This window comes from Trachypithecus francoisi, unplaced genomic scaffold (assembly GCF_009764315.1).
Source record: "Trachypithecus francoisi isolate TF-2019V2 unplaced genomic scaffold, Tfra_2.0 Lachesis_group11, whole genome shotgun sequence".
Taxonomy (NCBI): domain Eukaryota; kingdom Metazoa; phylum Chordata; class Mammalia; order Primates; family Cercopithecidae; genus Trachypithecus; species Trachypithecus francoisi.
This window is the reverse complement of record NW_022681456.1, coordinates 21,287,303-21,309,652: the sequence shown is the minus strand read 5'-3', so window position 1 is coordinate 21,309,652 and position 22,350 is coordinate 21,287,303. Positions and strand designations below refer to the sequence as shown.

Genomic DNA, 22,350 nt, shown 5'->3' with positions numbered 1-22,350 from the left:
ACTCGCCCGGCTAGTTTTTTGTATTTTTAGTAGAGACGGGGTTTCACTGTGTTCGCCAGGATGGTCTCGATCTCCTGACCTTGTGATCCGCCCGTCTCGGCCTCCCAAAGTGCTGGGATTACAGGCTTGAGCCACCGCGCCCGGCCTTTTATGAGGATTATAATATGCATCTTTAATTTATCACAGTCTTACTTTGGGTTAAAATTGACTAAAGTCTGGTAAGATACAGCGCCTTTGCTCCAAGGTAGCTGTCCCTTGTGTTCTTATTGTCATGTGTATCTTTATATGTTGTAACCTATCTTATGTCTATTTATGAAATTAAGAGAAGAAAATAATTTTTTTCCATGTTTACTTGTTCTAGTACTTTCTGTTCCTTCTTGTCTATCCGAGTTTTCTTTTTTCTTTTCTTTTTTGAGATGGAGCCTCGCTCCCGTCGCTTAAGCTAAAGTTCAGTGGTATGATCTTGGCTCACTGCAACCTCCACCTCCCGGGTTCAAGCAATTCTCCTTCCTCACCCTCCGTAGTAGCCGGGATTACAGATGTGTGCCACCATGCCTTTTTTTTTTTGTATTTTTAGTAGAGATGGGGTTTCGCCATGTTGGCCAGGCTGGTCTTGAACTCATGACCTAATGTGATCCCCCCCACCTTGACCTACCAAAGTGCTAGGATTACAGACGTGAGCCACTGTGCCCGGCCTGATCCAAGTTTTCATACAGTAGCGTTGCCATTCTCGCCAAAGGACTTCCTTTGGTAGTTCTTGTAGGCCAATTCTACTAGCAGTGAATTCTTTCAGTGTTTATTTATTTGATAATGCCTTTATTTCACTGTTAATTTTTGAAGGATAATTTTGTTCAATGTAGAATTTATGCTTGACAGTTTTTTCTTTCAATACTTTCATTATGTGATTCTACTGTCTTCTGGCTTCCATTGTTTCTGATGAAAAGTCAGCCATTATTTATATTGCTGTCCATGATATGCCATTTTTTCCGTCATGCTTACGTTATTTTCTCTTTCTCTTTCAGTGGTTTTATGTATGTGTGTGTGTGTGTGTGTGTGTGAGAGAGAGAGAGAGAGAGAGAGAGAGAGAGAGAGACAGGGTCTCGCTCTGTTGCCCAGGCTGGAGTGCAGTGGCGTGATCTCAGCTCACTGCAACCTCGATCTTCTGGGCTCAAGCAACCCTCCCACCTCAGTCTCCCCAGTAGCTGGGACCACAGGCACAAGCATGCACCACTACACCAGGCTAATTTTTGTATTTTTTATAGAGACGGGGTTTTGCCATGTTGCCCAGGCTGTTCTCAAACTCCTGACTTTTAAGCGACCCTCGTGCCATAGCCTCCCAAAGTGCTGGGATTACAGGCATGAGGCACTGCACCCAGTCTTGTCTTTCAGTGTTTTAAATGTGATATGTCCAGGTGTGGTTCTTTTTGTGTTTATCTTATTTAGAGTTTGTTGAGCTTCTTGGAGACTGTAGGTTATTACCGTTCATCAAGTTGGGGAAGCTTTTGCCTGTTCTTCAAATATTCCCACCTCCCCCATCTTCACCACTCTTTGGCTCTCCCGTTACCCATATGTTGGAATGCTTGACATTATTCTACAGGTCTCATTTTTCTTTAATCTTTTTTCTGTCTATTCTTTGGATTTGATAATTTATTTCTATGTATTTTCATGTTCACTAATTATTCTGTCACCTGAAAATTTGTTGAGCACCTCTTTTTTTTTTTTTTCCAAGACAGAGTCTTGTTCTGTCACCCAGGCTGGAGTGCAGTGGTGTGATCACAGCTCACGCAACCTCCACCTCCTGGGTTCAAGCAATTCTCCTGCCCCAGCCTCCTGAGTAGCTGGGATTACGGCACCTGCTACTGCGCCTGTCTAATTTTTGTATTTTTAGTAGAGACGGGGTTTCACTGTGTTGGCCAGGCTAGTCTCAAACTCCTGATGTCGTGATCCACCTGCCTTGGCCTCCTAAAGTGCTGGGATTACAGGCGTGAGCCACCACGCTCAGCCTGTTGAGCACCTCTAATCAGTTTTTCATGCCAGTCATTGTAATTTTTAACTCTAGAATTTCCATGTGGTTCCTCCTCATTTTTTCTGTTTCTCTGCTGAAAATCTCCATTATTTTTTTTCCCTTTGTCATCAGTTTTCTTTAATTCTGTGGACATTTAAAATAGTTGCTTTTAAGCGCAACTGTTTGCTCAATGTAGTATCTGCATCCAATCAGAGACGGATGCTATTGATTTCTCTTTTCCTGAACTTGGGTGACACTTTGCTGGTTTTTACAAGTCTACTGATTTTGGTTGAAAACTGGACATTTAGATAATATATTGTAGCAACTCTGGATTCTGAGTTTCCCCCCTTGTGGCTTGTTACGTTTATAGTTAATTGCTTAGAATTAAACCAGAATCTATTTTTCCTTTGGTGTGCTAATGTCTCTGCCTAGTTTTAAATTATTATTATTTTTTTGTCACCAGGCTGGAGTGCAGTGGCACAATCTTGGCTCACTGCAACCTCTGCTTCCCAAGTTCAAGTGATTCTCTTGCCTCAGCCTCCCACATAGCTGGGATTACAGGCGCCCGCCACCACGCCCAGCTTTTTTGTATTCTCAGTAGAGATGGGTTTTCAAGCTGGTCTCAAACTCTTGACCTCATGATCCTCCCGCCTTGGCCTCCCAAGTGCTGGGATTACAAGTGTGAGCCACTGTACCCGGTCAATTTAAAAATTTTTATTTTCAGCTGGACTCAGTGTCCTACGCCTGTTATTCCAGCACTGTCTTTTTTCTTTTTCTTTTTTTTTTTTTTTTTGAGATTGAGTTTCACTCTTGTTGCCCAGGCTAGAGTGCAATGGCATGATCTCAGCTCACTGCAACCTCTGCCTCCCTGGTTCAAGCGATTCTCCTGCCTCAGCCTCCCGAGTAGCTGAGATTATAGGCACACACCACCATGCCTGGCTAATTTTGTATTTTTAGTAGAGACGGGGTTTCACCATGTTGGTCAGGCTGGTCTCGAACTCCTGACCTCGGGTGATCCACCCGCCTCAGCCTCTTAAAGTGCTGGGATTACAGGCGTGAGTCACTGGGCCCAGCAAATCCCAGCTACTTGGGAGGCTGAGGCAGGAGAATCGCTTAAACACGGGAGGTGGAGGTTGCAGTGAGCCAAGGTGGCGCCATTGCACTGTAGCCTGGGCAACGAGAGTGAAACTCCATCTCAAAAGAAAAAAAAAAAATTTCATTATTTTCTTCCTAGCCTGGCTTTTGGTGGGTTGTCCCTGTATCTGTTTAACTTAGTTGTCAGCCAGTGATTTGGGCAGAGGTTCTCAAATACTTGCAGCCCCTGAGGCTTTTTTTTTTTTTTTTTTTGAGACGGAGTCTCGCTATGTCGCCCAGGCTGGAGTGCAGTGGCCGGATCTCAGCTCACTGCAAGCTCCGCCTCCCGGGTTTACGCCATTCTCCTGCCTCAGCCTCCCGAGTAGCTGGGGCTACAGGCGCCCGCCACCTCGCCCGGCTAGTTTTTTTTGTATTTTTTAGTAGAGACGGGGTTTCACCATGTTAGCCAGGATGGTCTCGATCTCCTGACCTGGTGATCCGCCCGTCTCGGCCTCCCAAAGTGCTGGGATTACAGGCTTGAGCCACCGCGCCCGGCCCCCCTGAGGCTTTTACCCTATCCTGATCAACTTACAGTCAAATGCTCTACTGCTGAGCTATACCCCCCTCCCCCCCGTCAATTTGTATGTGGGTTTGGAGAAACTCTAAAAAATTGCAACTGGCTCTAAAGTCTCCTTTGGTTTTCAGTTTTTCCTGGTTCTCTTAGGTATAATTTCCTAGTCAGTGATGGTCATGTGAAGAGCTTAACTCAGCCTTTCTATGGCTCTGTTTCAGGATTTTCCCATTAAATCTCTGGATGTTCTGCCCATCTAACAAGGACCACTGCCAAAGCTATTCATTTCCATCCACATTCACAACTTTTAGCTGGCAGATCCATGAATTTTCTTCCTCACCCCAAATTGAGTCCACCCCCTAGAGCAGCAGAACTGCTGATTTCCATAGCTGGCCCCATGCTGGGAAAACTAGCACTGTCACCACCTGACTATGCTGTAAGCAGTGGGAATAGAGGGGTAGAAGGATGGCAGGATCCTAGGCTAGAAAGCTTACTATTTTTACGTGAATCTCTGGCAGATTTTTCAAGAATCTGTACTTCTCAGTTTGTTTGATTTACACTGTATTAAAATAGTTCTTTCTGACTATTTTAATTTTTAACTTTTCCATTGTGGTGAGAAATTGCCTACCACTTCATGCTGTGAATACAAGAATTTCCACGCCTGTAATCCCAGCACTTTGGGAGGCCGAGGTGGGCAGATCACCTTAGGTCAGGAGTTGGAGACCATCCTGGCCAACATGGTGAAACCCTGTCTCTACTAAAAGTACAAAAATTAGCTGGGTGCGATGGTGGGCGCCTGTAATCCCAGCTACTCAGGAGGCTGAGGCAGGAGAAGCTTGAACCCACGAGGCGGAGGTTGCAGTGAGCTGAGATTGCGCCACTGCACTCCAGCCTGGGCAACAAGAGCGAGACTCCATCTTGGGGGGGGTGGTGGTGGAAGAATTTCCATTTTTTTCTTAGTTTTTGAGCTTCAGAGAATGACTAGAGTCTGCCTTACTAGAGGTAAAGGTGTAAGTAGGAATAGAGAACTAATGCCCAGGCCACTTCTCAAAGAAGTCGTATTGGAATCCTCTTTGTGTCAGGTAGTTTTTTTTTTGTTTTGGTTGTTGTTGTTGCTTTGTTTGTTTTTTGAAATGGAGTCTCGCTCTGTCGCCCAGGCTAGAGTGCAATGGTGTGATCTGGGCTCACTTCAACTTCTGCCTCCCAGGCTCAAGCGATTCTCCTGCCTCAGCCTCCTAAGTACCTGGGATTATAGGTGCCACCACCATGCCCGGCTGATTTTTTAATTTTTAGTAGAGATGTGGTTTCACCATGTTGGTCAGGCTGGTCTTGAACTCCTGACCTCTGATCCGCCTGCTTCAGCCTCCCAAAATGCTGGGATTATGGGCATGAGCCACCATGTCCAGCCTGCATCAGGTAGCTTTAAAAAAATCTCAGGTGATTTTGATGTGCAGTTATTGTTGAGATCCAGTGGTCTAGAACAGTGCTTAGAAAAGCAAGCTTTCTCTGTAAAGGGTGATATAGGAAATATTTTAGGTCTTGTGGTCCCTGTGGTTGCAACCCCTTAACTCTGTTGTAGTGTGAAAGCAGCCAAAAACAGTATGAAAGCCAGTAGGTGTGGCTATATTCCAATACACTTTATTTGCAAAAACAGGCAGTGGCTAAATTTGTTGACCCCTTGTCTTGGAGAATTCTCAAAAATGATTTTATTCCAAATGTTTGTATCATTATTAATTTAAGGTAGTGTATATATTTCTTAGCACAACCCAGCCTTTGCGTTTGTCATTGATGTCTTTGAAGTAGTCCATAATTTCCTTCAGTAAAACTGTTTTAATTGACCATGCTTTCCTACCTTCTCCTTTGTCATTAAAATATGTGAGAAAATGTGCCAGCTGTGGACAGTCTAGTTGAAAGGTGTGTGTTAACTTCTTTGGCCCAGTTGGGCTCATTGAAGCCTTAGCTCTGGCTAGTGTTTATGGCACCATCAACAAAGATGGAAGAATTAAGCCTGGGAAAAAGGACAGGAAGTATAAAAATGGGGTCCAGAAATTCAGCTATAGGGGAGCCTGATAGTGCTTCTCCTACCTTCTGCAAAGTTCAGTGTCAAAACTCCAATCAGAGTCTCTACAAGTTCAACTTTCTTGGCTGTCCATCAGGTAGGGTACTAACTTAATAAGTACAGTGGAGGGCCAGGCATGGTGGCTCATGCTTGTAATCCCAGCACTTTGGGAGGCCTAGGTGGGCGGATCACCTGAGGTCAGGAGTTCAAGACCAGCCTGGCCAACATGGTGAAACCCCATCTCTACTAAAAATACAAAAATGAGTTGGGTGTGGTGGTGCAAGCCTGTAATCCCAGCTACTTGGTAGGCTGAGGCAGGAGAATTGCTTGAACTCTGGAGGTGGTGAGACCAGATCACGCCATTGCACTCCAGCCTGGACAACAGAGCAAGACTCTGTCTAAAAAAATAAAAAAATAAGTACAATGGAGAATTTGGTCAACTTATTTTTACATCCAAGGGGTTGGGCATATAAACTCTGATTGTAATGAATAATTCAGTAGAACAAATCTTATTTTCCATAGTCTCCTGTGAGTGTATGATTCCATTAGTTGAGTGGAACAGTTTTCACCACGATGCTTAAATTCTGCTTCAATTCCCTCCTTCCCACTACTCTATTCCCCTGGGTCTCGTCAGACACTCCTAAGTCAAACAGGTCATGTAGCAGATAAGTGAAGGAAGTAGGCAGGTTAAGTGGGTAGGTTTGAGTTCTGTTTAGGAGGTGGTGAGTGAAGATGGAGCCTAGGACCTCTCTGATTGGGCAGTCCTTGTTCCTAATCTTTATGCTAGGGCCTGGGCAGTTACCCTTAATAGATGGAAAGGTGCTTGGGATAGGGGATGGTAGAGGATACCAGATCCATAGATTATAACCTTGATAGTGCCCATAACTCACTGTGTGAGCTTGACAAGCTCCATAACCCTGATGCACAGTTTTTCAGAAGGGAGTTTGTGTAGCGATCTTGCTGGGTCCTCCTAACTCAATATCCCTTCATCATAGGGCTTTAGTCTGCCCTCCTAGGGATTAATTCCTTTCTAGTCATTTATTCCATAGTTATTTACTGTATGTTGAGAACCTTTACCAAGAATTGGACACAGAAAGGGGTAGACATGAAGACTTTCCAAGCCTAGCACATTCACTGGGTAGAGGCCTTGTTTTCATGTCTGAACTTAGCCTGATATACTAGCTGCTCAGTGAGTATGTATTACATGAGCAATGAGTATGTATTACATGAGCAAATATCCTATTCCTATATACTAGCAAGCAGGATTCTTGTGCTACATATGATCTATCAGATTTTCATTGCAACAAAACAATGTAAAAGTCTTATGGATTTTGATTTTTTTTTTTTTTTTTGAGACGGAGTTTCGCTCTTGTTGCCCACGCTGGAGTGCAATGGCGTGATCTTGGCCCACAGCAACCTCCGCCTCCTGGGTTCAAGCGACTCTCCTGCCTCAGCCTCCTGAGTAGCTGGGATTACAGGCATGCGCCACCACGCCTGGCTAATTTTGTATTTTTAGTGGAGATGGGGTTTCTCCATGTTGGTCAGGCTGGTTTTGAACTCCCACCTCAGGTGATCCTCCCACCTTGGCCTCCCAAAGTGCTATGATTACAGGCATGAGCCACTGCGCCTGGCAGGATTTTGACTTTCTTAAGGTCTGCAGCTGGTTTCCTATTTTACCTGTGGAACCCTGCAAAAATGAATTTTAGACTATCAAAATTTAAATATATGACTTTCGGCCAGGCGCAGTGGCTCATGCCTGTAATCCCAGCACTTTGGGAGGCCGAGGTGGGTGGATCATGAGGTCAGGAGATCGAGACCATCTTGCCTAACACGGTGAAACCCCATCTCTACTAAAAATAAAAAAAATTAGCCGGGCGTGGTGGCAGGCACCTATAGTCCCAGCTACTCGGGAAGCTGAGGCAGGAGAATGGTGGGAACCTGGAGGTGGAGCTTGCAGTGAGCCGAGATTGCACCACTGCACTCCAGCCTGGGTGACAGAGCGAGACTCCATCTCACACACACACAAAAAACAACAAATAAAAAATAAATATATGACTTTCTTGCCTATAACCCCAGCTATTCGGGAGGCTGAGGCAGGAGGATTGCTTGAAGTCAGGAGTTTGAAACCAACCTGGGCAACATAGGGAGACCCTGTCTCTAAAAAAGGAAAAAAAAAAAAAAATTAGCCGGGCGTGGTGGCAGGCACCTATAGTCCCAGCTACTCGGGAAGCTGAGGCAGGAGAATGGTGGGAACCTGGAGGTGGAGCTTGCAGTGAGCCGAGATTGCACCACTGCACTCCAGCCTGGGTGACAGAGCGAGACTCCATCTCACACACACACAAAAAACAACAAATAAAAAATAAATATATGACTTTCTTGCCTATAACCCCAGCTATTCGGGAGGCTGAGGCAGGAGGATTGCTTGAAGTCAGGAGTTTGAAACCAACCTGGGCAACATAGGGAGACCCTGTCTCTAAAAAAGGAAAAAAGAAAAAAATTAGCCACATGTTGTGGTGTGTGCCTGTTTTCCTAGCTACTTGGGAGGCTGAGGTGGTAGGATCATTTGAGCCCAGGAGTTCAAGGCTGCAGTGAGAAATGATCACACCGCTGCTCTCCAGCCTGGGTGACAGAGTGAGGCCGTCTTTTTTTTTTTTTTTTTGAGATGGAGTCTTGCTCTGTTGCCAGGCTGGAGTGCAGTGGCACAATCTCAGCTCACTGCAGTCTCCGCCTCCTGAGTTCAAGCAGTTCTCCTACCTCAGCCTCCCGAGTAGCTGGGACTGCAGGCGCGTGCCACCATGCCCAGCTAATTTTTATATTTTTTAGTAGACATGGTGTTTCACCATGTTGGCCAGGATGGTTTCGATCTCTTGACCTCATGATCTGCCTGCCTCGGCCTCCCAAAGTGCTGGGATTACAGGCGTGAGCCTGGCTGAGACCCTGTCTCTTATAATAAATAAGTGAGTGAATGAATGAATTAATTACATTCTTTTTTATCTAAAAGCATATGGCAACAGAAGCTAACATACAATAGTTAGCCAGGAATTCCATTACAACTTTCATTAAACTGTAGAGGCTCTATCCTAAACTGTTGAGTTATTTATATCAGAAATATACTTACATAATGAATATGACACGATATATCTGTACACAAAATGGTGCTGTTGGAAATTAGGTGGTTACTATGGTATTGATTAATTGCTATTTTTTTTGAACTTTTAAGTCTCAATTTATTCAGTTATTCCAATAATGTAATCAACTTGTTCAGGTATATAGGCCTTTATAGCTTGGCAGCATATATCTGACTAGTCTTTGTATAATTTCATAAAATATACTTGACCATTGTAGCAAAGAGGCATTTAGTAATTGAAGCATTTTGAAAGAATATCTTCCTCTCAGATTCCCCCAAAAGCGTTGATTGTCTATGGAAATGTACCTTGTAGATGAGCTGAATAATTTCCTTTTATCCTGAAGTCTTTGCTTTCTTGTTGGAAAATTGGAAAACAATGTCTAACTGAGTCACTGTCATTTAGACAAAATGTCTAGTTATAAAGCCCTGTAGAACACAAAGTTCTGCTTATCAAATTCTTTTAGAAGGTGAGCTGTTGAGCAACAGGTCATCTGTTGTCCCATCTCTGCTTATTCAGCTTGTTAACTGGGGAATCATTCTCTGTCCTCTCCCTTTTTTTATATTAATAGGAAACTTCCATTTTAGAAGAATACAGTATAAATTGGACTCAGAAGCTGGGAGCTGGAATTAGTGGTCCAGTTAGGTAAGCAATCCATATGAGAAACTATGGCAAAATGTTGGCATGTGCAAACTCTGAGAAGGGCCATTTGAAATACATCTTGAATTAGACACATCAAATGTGCCAGGTTTGAGAAACTGGCTGAATTTAACAAGTACAGGTTTTTATGTTAGGCTTTTTCTCATGTATTTAGAAATTAGTTAAGAGTAACTGAGTTGCCATGGTCTTTTTATAGAGTCATTTAAGATGTCTGGCCAGGCGTGGTGGCTCATGCCTGTGATCCCAGCACTTTGGGAGGTCGAGTCAGGCGGATCATGATGAGGTCAGGAGATTGATACCATCCTGGCTAACATGGTGAAACCCCATCTCTACTGAAAATACAAAAATTAGCTAGGTGTGGTGGTACATACCTGTAATCCCAGCTACTCGGGAGGCTGAGGCAGGAGAATCGCTTGAACCAGGGAGGCAGAGATTGCAGTGAGCTGAGATCATGCCACTGCACTCTAGCCTGGTCACAGAGCGAGATTCTGTCTCCAAAAAAAAAAAAAAAAAAAAGATGTCGAGACTGTGGGGCCATTGTGAGAGTCACCTGTAGCCAGCTGAGGCCATTATTTTTTCATTGACCCACAGCAGCAAGTTGCTGTTGTGTGACTTAGAAGCTGAGGCCTGAGCATTGGCTGCTGGGCAGAGGGGTGAGATGCTTCTTCGCCCTCACCTGCTATCCTTGGGGGCAAGTTTGTTCTGATGCACCTGGCCATATCCTTGATGAGAAGTACAAATCTCAAAGAAAAAATGTGTTAAATTAATTTTCATTCTAACATATATGATCTCTGATTGATTTTTTCCCTCCAAATCTAGAGTCTGTGTAAAGAAATCTACTCAAGAACGGTTTGCACTGAAAATTCTTCTTGATCGTCCAAAAGCTAGAAATGAGGTATGCTTTATTGCCTCAACTTAAATACTTGAAGTGCCTAAGAATTGTTCTTTTGCAAGTAAGGCGGCTTCCTAAAGAGAATACAGTGATGCATAAAAAGTTTTATGTCCAAAGTTTACTTCTCTTCCCCATTCATGCTAGCATTGTAAAGTAGGCCTAGATCTGTCAAAGGCCATTGAGTCATTTCCTTTCAGCCACCTCTTGTTCTTTTAAAATTAATGTGATTCTTGGCCGGGCGCGGTGGCTCAAGCCTGTAATCCCAGCACTTTGGGAGGCCGAGACGGGCGGATCACGAGGTCAGGAGATCGAGACCATCCTGGCTAACACGGTGAAACCCCGTCTCTACTAAAAATACAAAAACTAGCCGGGCGAGGTGGCGGGCGCCTGTAGTCCCAGCTACTCGGGAGGCTGAGGCAGGAGAATGGCGTAAACCCAGGAGGCGGAGCTTGCAGTGAGCTGAGATCCGGCCACTGCACTCCAGTCCGGGCGACAGAGCGAGACTCCGCCTCAAAAAAAAAAAAAAAAAAAAAAAAAAAAAAAAAAAAAAAAAAAAAATAAAATTAATGTGATTCTTGTACCCACATGTATTCAGATTTACCTCAGTTTTGCTTATTGAAAAAGATACTTAAAGGTGGAGATAAAATAGCACGAGGAAGGGTCAGGTGAATGGTGTATAAAAGTGATGCTACAGGAGGACTCTGAGGATGTTTCTAGTTTGTTTCTTCTTTTTGAGACAGTTTCGCTCTTGTTGCCCAGGCTGGAGTGCGATGACGCAGTCTCGGCTCAGTGCAACCTCCGCCTCCTGGGTTCAAGCTTCTCCTGCCTCAGCCTCCTGAGTAGCTGGGATTACAGGCATGCGCCACCATGCATTTTTTGTATTTTTAGTAGAGGCAGGGTTTCTCCATGTTGATCAGGCTGGCCTTGACAAACTCCTGACCTCAGGTGATCCATCCGCCTCGGCCTCTCGAAGTGCTGGGATTACAGGCGTGAGCCACTGTGCCCGGCCTTTAGTTTTTAAAAATATACATTGGGTTTTTGTTTCTGTTTGAAACAGGGTCTTACTCTGTCACCCAGGCCAGAATGCAGTGGCACAATCACGGCTCACTGCAGCCTTGACCTCGCTAGGCTCAAGTGATCCTCCTACTTCAGCCTCCTGAGTAGCTGGGACCACAGGCATTTGCCACCATGCCAGGCTAATTTTTTTGGTATTTTTTGTAGACATGGGGTTTTGCCATGTTGCCCAGGCTGGTGTGAAACTCCTGGGGTCAAGTGATCTGCCCACTTTGGCCTCCCAAAGTGTTGGGATTACAGGTGTGAGCCACTGACTCTGGCTATACACTGCTTTTAAGTTATCTGGATATGGTAATGACATTCTAATAACATGTGCAATGAAGGACTTCTTTTGCATAAAGAGATGTGAATAATTTCTAAAATGAAATGAGTTGTTTGCCGGATTTTCATTTGCAAATAAATGGAACAGTAGGAAGTAAATCTGTTGGTGAGGTTTTATTCATGGAGAAAGCCTTCTTAAGGAGATAATCTTTGAAAACACTGGCTTTTTACATCATTCTGGGTGATTAAGTTTTTATTGTAATTGGCTTGTATCTAGTGTGGTCAGTTTTTGGAGAGAAAATGTTGGTATCGCCTACCTATGGAAACATTTCCTCTGTTCTCTTTAAGGTACGTCTGCACATGATGTGTGCCACACACCCAAACATAGTTCAGATTATTGAAGTGTTTGCCAACAGTGTCCAGTTTCCTCATGAGTCCAGCCCTAGGTAAGACTACACAGTGTCATCATCATATGCCCATATGTAGGCCAATGTGTAGTGGAGTCATCCTCTCTTTTATGTGCTCTCTCCCCTTCCCTCTCCTTCCTCCTCCTACCCTCCCTTCCTGTGCCCTTCCTTCTCCCCCTCCCCCTCCATCTCCCTTTTTGTAATTTGGAAAATGTGAAGCATTTGTAAAAGCAGACAGAATTATGTAATGAATCCCCGAGTTCTCATGATCCATCCTCAACAGTAATCCTCTTGTGGCCAGTCTAATTTCATCTATGCCCCTACCACTCTTCAGGTCACCTGATTATTCTGATTACTTTCTCATTTCAAGAAAGCATTTAATGTGGAATTTAAACAGATTCTATTTCAAATCAGTGAAAGGGACCCAAATATTATTCTAGGCAAAGTCTTAGAGGCTGATAAAACAAAAAGCTTTTATTATTGCTTAGTCTGACTTTCCTTTTAAAGAAAGAAATCAACATTATTCTTTTAGTTAACAAATGTTTGGCAAGCATATTGGGTGGCATTCTAAGTCTCTTTGATGAAATTCAAAATTAAATAAGGTATGGTTTTTTTGGGGAAGACTGAGATGTAAACCCATCATCATAGCAGTGCAATAGGCACTAAAGACAGGCATCCCTAAAATATTCTAAGCTTACAAAGGAGAGGAACTGCTAACTATAGTCTGGGAGGAGAGGTGTCTCACAGAGGCTGTGTGGAAGCTAGGACTTGAAGGAAGGGTAGGAATTTTCCAGATGGAAAAAGAAGATAGAATTTTAAAATTAAATGGGAAATCAAACGATTATTTTTCACAACTGTGCTCTGTTGGTGAAAGCATTTGGATGGAAGCTGGAAGCATATATGAAAGAATGGTAGCCAAAAATCACATTAAAAATTTTTTTTCAGAACATGAGAATTTTTGTTCTTAGTAACTGTGTTACCCTGGATTTAGGAAGTTGTTACACACTTTGTAGATGCAGTATCTTTAGGTCAGCTTCTTAATGTTTCAGGGTTTTTTTGTTTCTTTTTCTTTTTTTTTTCTTTTTTTTTAACTTAACAAAATCAAATGCTTTCAAACAGGGCCCGACTCTTAATTGTAATGGAGATGATGGAAGGGGGAGAGCTATTTCACAGAATCAGCCAGCACCGGCACTTTACAGAGAAGCAAGCCAGCCAAGTAACAAAGCAGGCAAGTTAACCCCAGGTACCAATCAAACTGCCAACAAAGTTGGTTAACAAGCGCAATTTCATTGGGGGGAAGAAAAGAAAACTTAAAGAAAAGCTCTATTTGACTTCTCATTGCCTGCTTTGTTATGTAATCAGAAAAGATGTTTTGACAGGAGAAATGTGACCCCTTTTATACTTGGGGGTGGGGGTACTGTGTTCTTAATTGGTTGTCAACTGTTTCCTGAGGCTGCTGTGAGATTTCAATAAATTCTGGAAGGAAGGCGACCTTAACTCCTTTGTAGACTGCAGGTATCTTTAGGCATGTAGCTACCAAGTACTGTTATTGGACTTTGCAATAAAATGCTGCTGATACCACCTGAAAGATTGTATGGTATAAAAACATATTCTAAGAGAATTGTACATAAGATGCTTCTTGCATGTGAGCCACCTTTCTGTGATTTCTTCAGATTTAATAATATCCTAAGATCTTTGTAATTCTGGATTATGCCTGGTTATATTCTATTTTGACATCACATTTTATTGCTATAGAAATGATTTATGTCACGAACAATACGAGGAATCCAACTGATAATCACTTCCTGCAGAGGTGAAAAGCTAAACCCTCAAGAATTATTTTCAGAATACCAAGCAAGCAAAGCAAAGAGAATTAGGAAGCACAGCCCAATTGCTTCTTTTTTTTTTTTTTTTTTTTTTTTTTTGAGACGGAGTCTTGCTCTGCCACCCAGGCTGGAGTGCAGTGGCCGGATCTCAGCTCACTGCAAGCTCCGCCTCCCGGGTTTATGCCATTCTCCTGCCTCAGCCTCCCGAGTAGCTGGGACTACAGGCGCCCGCCTCGTCGCCCGGCTAGTTTTTTGTATTTTTAAGTAGAGACAGGGTTTCACCGTATTAGCCAGGATGGTCTCGATCTCCTGACCTCGTGATCCGCCCGTCTCGGCCTCCCAAAGTGCTGGGATTACAGGCTTGAGCCACCGCACCCGGCCCCCAATTGCTTCTTAATAAAAAGTTCTTCCAAGTTTCCCATGAACCTTAAGCATTTCTGGATGCCTTCTTTCTGGTAGGGAGGAACTGATACTTGGATTGCTGAGAAAATTCCATATTGAGAGTTAAAGAACAAGTAGAATCTATTCTTTCTGTTTGATTTTTAAAATTATACCTTTAATTTTTTCAAATATTAGGATTAAAGGATGAGCTCTGATAATCTTCTATAAAATAAAACCCCTTCAAATCCACATAAACAGGCAACATTTTCAACAAGCATGATGAGCAAAATGAGTTTCCAGTATTAGTTGGAAAAACCCAGTCAGCTGATTTCTTGACTCTCAGCTCCCTGGAGAGTGCCATTCTTGTCTGAGCCAGGCGATCCTGCTGTCCTGCCCCTGCCGGTAGCCCTGCTATGGGGACCGCGCCTGCTGACCATTGCTCAGCTTAGGTGTTTCTTCTGCAGTGCCTGTCATACCTCAGATGAATGAAAGTGGGAGCATTTCATTTTTCCCATTCCTTACAGAATTTACCCATCAGTTTATTCTGACAAAGAATTGCTGTACCATCATATTTTTCTTTCTGTTTGATAAAATACAAGTTGCAGTTAAACTAAGCTTAATCCATTCTGTTTCTTGGTATTCCAAGTTTTTCTTAATTTCTCCTTTAAAATTGAAACTGAACGCAGTCTTAACGAAGGCTTGTTTTTTAACATCCTGAGTTCTCTACACCAGGTGTATTAAAGAGCGATCTTTTCTAAGAAGTGGCTGTTCCATTGTGTCTTTTTTCAGATAGCTTTGGCTCTGCAGCACTGCCACTTGTTAAACATTGCGCACAGAGACCTCAAGCCCGAAAATCTGCTTTTTAAGGATAACTCTTTGGTGAGAAGACTTGTTTTTCTGCATTTTAGTGCTGCTGCTCTTAACATAGTTCAGGAGTGGGTGTGTTTGGAGTGCTCTGAATTCATGGTGAAGAAGCTTTAGGCCAAAGTGCTTCAAACAGCTTGTTTCTTCTACTCGTTCCCTTGCTAGAGACTCAGAGAAGCTGTACTACTGTACTCCCGGCATTGATAATTTTGGATGATACTGATACGTGTTTGTGGTACTTATGATTTTGGATATTATTTGGAGGACCTTTGGGAAGGGGCAGGAATCTATATGCTGTTATGTATTATCTTGAAACTTGATGGTTTCATTTGTGTTTTCCCTTTCAGCCCTGTCCCCTGCCCCATGTCCCACCACATAAGTTGCTCTGGCTGTCACAAAGCTTAATGGCAGATATTAAGAGTGAAGTAGCCCAGACTGATGAGAGGTGATGGGCTTATAGAGTGAAGGGGCCCTAGGCCAAGACCTTGACGTTAGTGCTGCCCTTACAAGTTCTAAAGCAAAAATAGCTGTGTGAGTGGGTAGGAATTCCTTACTTCTGCATTACTAAGAACAGTTCCTCAGTGTGAATCATTGTCTCTAGACCCGGGGACATGTTATTTTCATAAGCTCGCATCTCAGCCAGAAAGAAACTTGTTAGAGCTCAGAGTAACATGTCTTGCACCTGGATTTTCCTTTAATTTTTACTGAGCACTCTCGAGCAGTGATTCCTTTTTTTTAAAATTTCAGGATGCCCCAGTGAAGTTGTGTGACTTTGGATTTGCCAAGATTGACCAAGGTGACTTGATGACACCCCAGTTCACCCCTTATTATGTAGCACCCCAGGTAAGCATGTGCTGTTTCTGTCCTAAGATCTGTCACCAAGCTGCCAATAGACTTGTGTTCCTTCTATTCTACAGCACAAGTAGGCATATATTACAGATGTGAGAGGGAGAACTTAACTTTAGAAACCTACAGATTGCTTTATTTGGTGTAGATCTTTTATTCTTTTAAAATCAACTTTAGCCAGGCATGGTGGCTCATGCCTGTAATCCCAGCACTTTGGGAGGCTGAGGCGGGCGGATCACAAGTTCAGGAGATGGAGACCATCCTGGCTAACACGGTGAAACCCCGTCTCTACTAAAAAAAATACAAAAAATTAGCCGGACTTGGTGGCGCATACCTGTAATCCCTGCTACTCAGGAATCTGAGTTGGGAGAATCACTTGAACCCCCTCCAAATTTCATGAGCCGAGATGGCACCACTCGGCTCCAAGCTTCATTTCTTTTGCTTAGCATGTTTTTGAGATTCGTCCATCTTCCTGCATTTATCACTTGTTACTTCCTTTGCATTGCCAAGTAGTATTTCATTATATACCTAAGCTGCATTTGTTTTTTCCATTCACTGACAGGATTTTGGGTTGTTTCTCATTTTTGGCTATTATGAAGAAAGCTGCTAGGAACACTTCATTTAAGGTTTTCAGGGACATGTTCCCGCATGCCCGTATCTTTTTTCCAAAATGGTTATACCATTTTATGCTTCTACCTGCAATGTGTAGAGTTTTAGTCGTTTCACATTTTTACTAACGCCTCATGCTTGTTGCTTGTCAGCATTTGTCATCTTAGTCATTTTAGTAGGGGGCAGAGTGTTACTTCATTACGGTTTTAATCACGACATTGTCCTGATGGCCACTGTTTTGGAGCACTTTTTGTACAAGTTTATTGGCCATTCTGTTGTGAAGTATGGGCATTCATCTTTTGCCCTTTTGTTATTGTTGGTTTCTTGTTAAAGAATTGAGGTATAAGAATTTCAAAATATTCTGGACACAGGTTCTTTGCCATATGTATGTTGTATTCTTACTGCTACTGTAACATATTGTCACAAACTTAGTAGATAAAAACAACAGAAATGTATTATACTTCTGGAAATGAGAAGTCTGAAATGGTACTCAGTGCTATAATCAAGGTTGTCAGCAGGGCTGTGTTCCTTCTGGAGGCATTTCTTGCCTTTTCCAGCTTCTAGAGGCTGCCTACATCATTTGGCTTGGAGCCTCTTCCTTCATCATCAAAGCCAGTAGCGCAGCATCTTCCAATGAATGTCTCTCTCTATGACTTTGACTCTCTTGCCTGCCTCTTATAAGGACCCTGCTGATCACATTGGCCTTACCTGGATAACTCCCCATTTTAAGATTCTTAACTTAATTATTCTGCAATACAAGGTAACATAATCCCAGGGATTATAACATGGACGTCTTTGAGGGCCCATTATTCTGCCTTCCATATATATATCATGAATATTTATCTCAGTCTATGACTTGCCTTTTAATTTTTTCTTTTTTTTTTTTTTTGAGGCAGTGTCTCGCTCTGTGGCCCAGACTGGAGTGCAGTGGCCAGATCTCAGCTCACTGCAAGCTCCGCCTCCCGGGTTTACGCCATTCTCCTGCCTCAGCCTCCCGAGTAGCTGGGACTACAGGCGCCTGCCACCTCGCCCGGCTACTTTTTGTATTTTTAGTAGAGACGGGGTTTCACCGTGTTAGCCAGGATGGTCTCGATCTCCTGACCTCGTGATCCGCCCGTCTCGGCCTCCCAAAGTGCTGGGATTACAGGCTTGAGCCCGGGCTAGAGTGCAGTGGCCGGATCTCAGCTCACCGCAAGCTCCGCCTCCCGGGTTTATGCCATTCTCCTGCCTCAGCCTCCGGAGTCGCTGGGACTACAGGCGTCCGCCACCTCGCCCAGCTAGTTTTTTTGTATTTTTAGTAGACACAGGGTTTCACCGTGTTAGCCAGGATGGTCTCGATCTCCTGACCTCGTGATCCGCCCGTCTCGGCCTCCCAAAGTGCTAGGATTACAGGCTTGAGCCACCGCGCCCGGCCTTAATTTTCTTAATGGCGTTTGAATAGCAGAAGTTTTGAATTTAATGAAGTCTATTTCACCATTTTTTTTTTTAAATGCTTAGTACTTTTTGTTCCTGAGATCCACAAGCATAAATACTTTCTCTGATGTTTTCATAAGATGTTATAGGTTTAGCTTTTATATTTGGGTCTGTAATTCATTTGAGTTTGTGTGTGTATGAAATGAGAGACAAGGTTCTTTTTTTCCCCCTTCAGGGTGTCAAGTTGTTGCAGCATCATTTGTTTTTTACAAATCATCATTTGTAAAAGGATTTGTAAAAGGCTCTTTTTGCCGGGGCGGGAGTGGTGCAATCTCGGCTCACTGCAAGCTCTGCCTCCCGGGTTCAAGCAATTCTCCTGCCTCAGGCTCCCAAGTAGCTGGGATTATAGGAGCCCGCCACCACATCCTGCTAATTTTTTGTGTTTTTAGTAGAGATGGGGTTTCACTATGTTGGCCAGGATGGCCTTGATCTCTTGACCTCGTGATCCACCCGCCTTGGCCTCCCAAAGTGCTGGGATTACAGGCGTCAGCCACTGTGCCTGGCCTGAATTGCAGGTCTTTTCTGGATTCTATTGTGTTTGTTTAATATATGTATGTGTTTATAGCAAGAGCATCTGGATTATTGTAGCTTTATATTAAGTCTTGACTTAAGATTCATTCTTTTTCAAAATTGTTTTGGCTATTCTAGATCCTTTGCATTTCTCTACATTTTAGAATTCACTTCTGTATAACAGAAAAGCCTCCTGGGATTTGACTGGGATTGTATTTAATCTATAGATGAATTTGGAGAGAATTGATACCTTAACAATATAAAAGTCTCCCAATCGATGAACAAGGTATATATCTCTCCATTTATTTAGGTCTTTAATTTTTCTCAAAAATGTTTATACTTCTTAATGTTACAGGTCTTGCACATATTTTCTTAAATGTATCCTTAAATTTTGTTTTTGGATGCTATTGGAAATGATGTTTTAAAACATTTCAGCTGGGCGTGGTGGCTCATGCCTGTAATCCCAGCACTTTGGGAGGCTGAGGCAGGCAGATCACCTGAGGTCAGGAGTTTGAGACCAGCCTGGCCGGCATGGTAAAACCCCATCTTTACTAAAAATACAAAAATTCGCCAGGTGTGGTGGCCGGTGCCTGTAATCTCAGCTACTTGAGAGGCTGAGGCAGGAGACTCTCTTGAACCCGAGAAGTGGAGGCTGCAGTGAGGTGAGATCGTGCCATTGCACTCCAGCCTGGACAACTAGAGTGAAACTGCGTCTCAAAAAAAAAAAAAAAAATTCATTTTCTTTTTTTTTTTTTTTTTTTTTTTTTTTGAGACGGAGTCTCGCTCTGCCGCCCAGGCTGGAGTGCTGTGGCCGGATCTCAGCTCACTGCAAGCTCCGCCTCCCGGTTCACGCCATTCTCCTGCCTCAGCCTCCCGAGTAGCTGGGACTACAGGCGCCCGCCACCTCGCCCAGCTAAATTTTTTTGTATTTTTTTTAGTAGAGACGGGGTTTCACCGTGTTAGCCAGGATGGTCTCGATCTCCTGACCTCGTGATCCGCCCGTCTCGGCCTCCCAAAGTGCTGGGATTACAGGCTTGAGCCACCGCGCCCGGCCAAAAAATTCATTTTCTAACTTTTTTTTTTTTTTTTTGGAGAAGGAGTCTCGTTCTGTCGCCTAGGCTGGAGTGCAGTGGTGCGATCTCGGCTCACTGCAAGCTCCGCCTCCCAGGTTCACGCCATTCTCCTGCCTCAGCCTCCCGAGTAACTGGGACTATAGGTGGCCGCCACCACGCCCAGCTAATTTTTTGTATTTTTAGTAGAGACGGGGTTTCACAGTGTTAGCCAGGATGGTCTCGATTTCCTGACCTCATGATCCGCCTGCCTCGGCCTCCCAAAGTGCTGGGATTACAGGCGTGAGCCACCGCGCCCGGCCATTTTCTAATTTTAACTAGTTTATAGAAATACTAGTTATTTTTTGGTTTTGTTTTGTTTTTTTTTGAGATGGAATTTCGCTCTTTGTTGCCCAGGCTGGAGTGCAGTGGCGTAATCTCAGCTCACTGCAACCTCTGCCTCCCGGGTTCAAGCAATTCTGTCTCAGCCTCTGGAATGACAGGCGCCCGCCACCACGCCACCTTGGGCCCCCCAAGATGTCCATGTTATAATCCCTGGGATTATGTTACCTTGTATTGCAGAATACTTAAGAATCTTAAAATGGGGAATTATCCAGGTAAGGCCAATGTATTTTTTGTTCTAAATACAAAAAATAAAAATGCTATATTTTTAGTAGAGACAGGTTTTCACCATGTTGGCCAGGCTGGTCTTGAACTCCTGACCTCAGGTGATCCACCCACTTTGGCCTCCCAAAGTGTTGGGATTACAGGTGTGAGCCACCACCCCTGGCCGTACTAGTGACTTTTTTTTTTTTTTTGACATGGAGTCTCACTCTGTTGCCCTGTCTGGAGTGCAGTGTGGCATGATCTCTGCTCACTGCAGTTTCCACCTCCCGGGTTCAAGTGATTCTCCTTCCTCAGCCTCCTGAGTAGCTGGGACTACAGGTGCCCACCACCACACCTGGCTAATTTTTTTTGTATTTTTAGTAGAGGCAGGCTTTCACTGTGTTAGCCAGGATGATCTCTGTCTCCTGACCTGATCCGCCAGCCTCGGCCTCCCAAAGTGCTGGGATTACAGGCGTGAGCTACTATACCCAGCCCATACTAGTGATTTTTGTATATTGACTTTGTATCTTGGGACCTTGCTAATTCATTTATTAAGTCTAGTACATCTTTTGTAGATTTATTAGGATTTTCTTTTTTTTTTTTTTTTTTTTTTTGAGAGCCTAAAAGTGGGCATGCCTCTTCTGTTGCTCGTCCCAAGTGTTAGGTTTGAGGGTTAAATCAGTCTACTCAAAAGCTGAGCTGAGTGTGAGTTTTGTTGTTGCTATCGTTGTCTTCAGTGCCCCACTGGCATGGGATCCTGTTTGTTACCTTCTGGTTAGGTGAGGTCTGAAATGCCATTATTTATTTATTTATTTAAATATTCCACTTCTACCCTCAGCCTTGGCCTTGCTAATGCACCTATACCTCAGAGGGGATCTCTCTTTACAGTCTTGGCCCCCCCTTTGCAGTAGATTGCTGTCAGTTACCGCTTGGTCCCTGCAAGCCTGCAGAAAGAGTGATGGCAATAGGGGACCGAGAGGTATCTCTGTTTCTCTGCTGTTGGGCAGGACCTGTGTTTTTGAGTCTCATTAACATCTGGTGGAAGTCTGTGCAGAAGAGCATGGGAGCAGCATGAGTCTTCCTTGTTTTCTATGGCTCCTACGGGGTCTGGACTCTTATCCTAGCCCACATTTTGCCTTTAGCAGTTGGTTAAAAACCTCGCTTAATTCTTTTTACCCAAATAGCATGTGATATCACTTCCTCCTGGGCTCTGCCATAGGTGAGCCAGCGTTCACTCCCCATCTCTCCTTGGAAGGGCCTGACTTAAAGATTTCAGAATAATTGGTTGCCCTGAGACCTGATCCTTGATGGGTTCAAAAAAAGTGATGGGCCAGGCGCTGTGGCTCATGCCTGTAATCCCAGCACTTTGGGAGGCTGAGCGGGGGGGTGGATCACTTGAGGTCAGGGGTTCAAGACTAGCCTGGCGAACATGGTGAAACCCCGTCTCTACTAAAAATACAAAATATTAGTCGGGCGTGGTGGCAGCCACCTGTAATCCCAGCTTCTCAGGAGGCTGAGGCAGGAGAATTGCTTGAACCCAGGAGGTGGAGGTTTGAGTGAGCAAGCAAAGATTCAGCCTTTGCACTCCAGCCTGGGTGACAGAGCAAGACTCTGTCTCAAAAAAAAAAAAAAAAAAAGAGTGATGATTTTATAATTTATCTTTGACACTTTCCAGCTTTCTATATCCTAGTAGAAATAGAAGTCCAACAATTTGGGTGGAAGGAGGGAACTACCTACCAGGTTCTATGCTTATAACCTGCGTGACGAAATAATCTGTATACCAGACCCCTGTGAAACCACTACAATTCACCTGTATAATTACATGTGTAATGCACATATACCCCTGAACCTACAATAAAAGTTAAAAATAACGGCCCAACAATTTGATTATGTGTGCACCCTTGTTCCTTTGTTTTTCCTGCCAGGGATCTCTTGAGCTCCTTGGATCCAAATAAAAATGAGGAAATTTTTCAGACATCATCTCTTCAACAATTTTTCTACTCCTCTACTTGATTTCTGAGACTTCCAGTCAATTACATGTATGTTAGACTGTACAGG

The 22,350-nt window shown here is 43.7% G+C and overlaps 1 protein-coding gene across 10 annotated transcripts in view; it reads left to right on the top strand.

Annotated features, from left to right (window-relative positions):
• Window positions 1–22,350, top strand: part of MAPKAPK5 (MAPK activated protein kinase 5) — a 58,145-nt gene that overhangs the window by 16,276 nt on the left and 19,519 nt on the right. For 9 of the 10 annotated variants that reach the window (XR_004439572.1, XR_004439571.1, XR_004439570.1 and 6 more), the window contains exons 2-7: window positions 9,406–9,479; window positions 10,314–10,389; window positions 12,070–12,167; window positions 13,248–13,356; window positions 15,125–15,214; window positions 15,947–16,042. Coding sequence is in view for 6 of the 10 variants with exons in the window: in XM_033220563.1 (XP_033076454.1) it covers window positions 9,406–9,479; window positions 10,314–10,389; window positions 12,070–12,167; window positions 13,248–13,356; window positions 15,125–15,214; window positions 15,947–16,042 (543 nt within the window). In the remaining 4 variants the exon portion in view is untranslated. The remainder of the gene's footprint in view (window positions 1–9,405; window positions 9,480–10,313; window positions 10,390–12,069; window positions 12,168–13,247; window positions 13,357–15,124; window positions 15,215–15,946; window positions 16,043–22,350) is intronic. The other variant, XR_004439573.1, reaches the window with a different exon arrangement.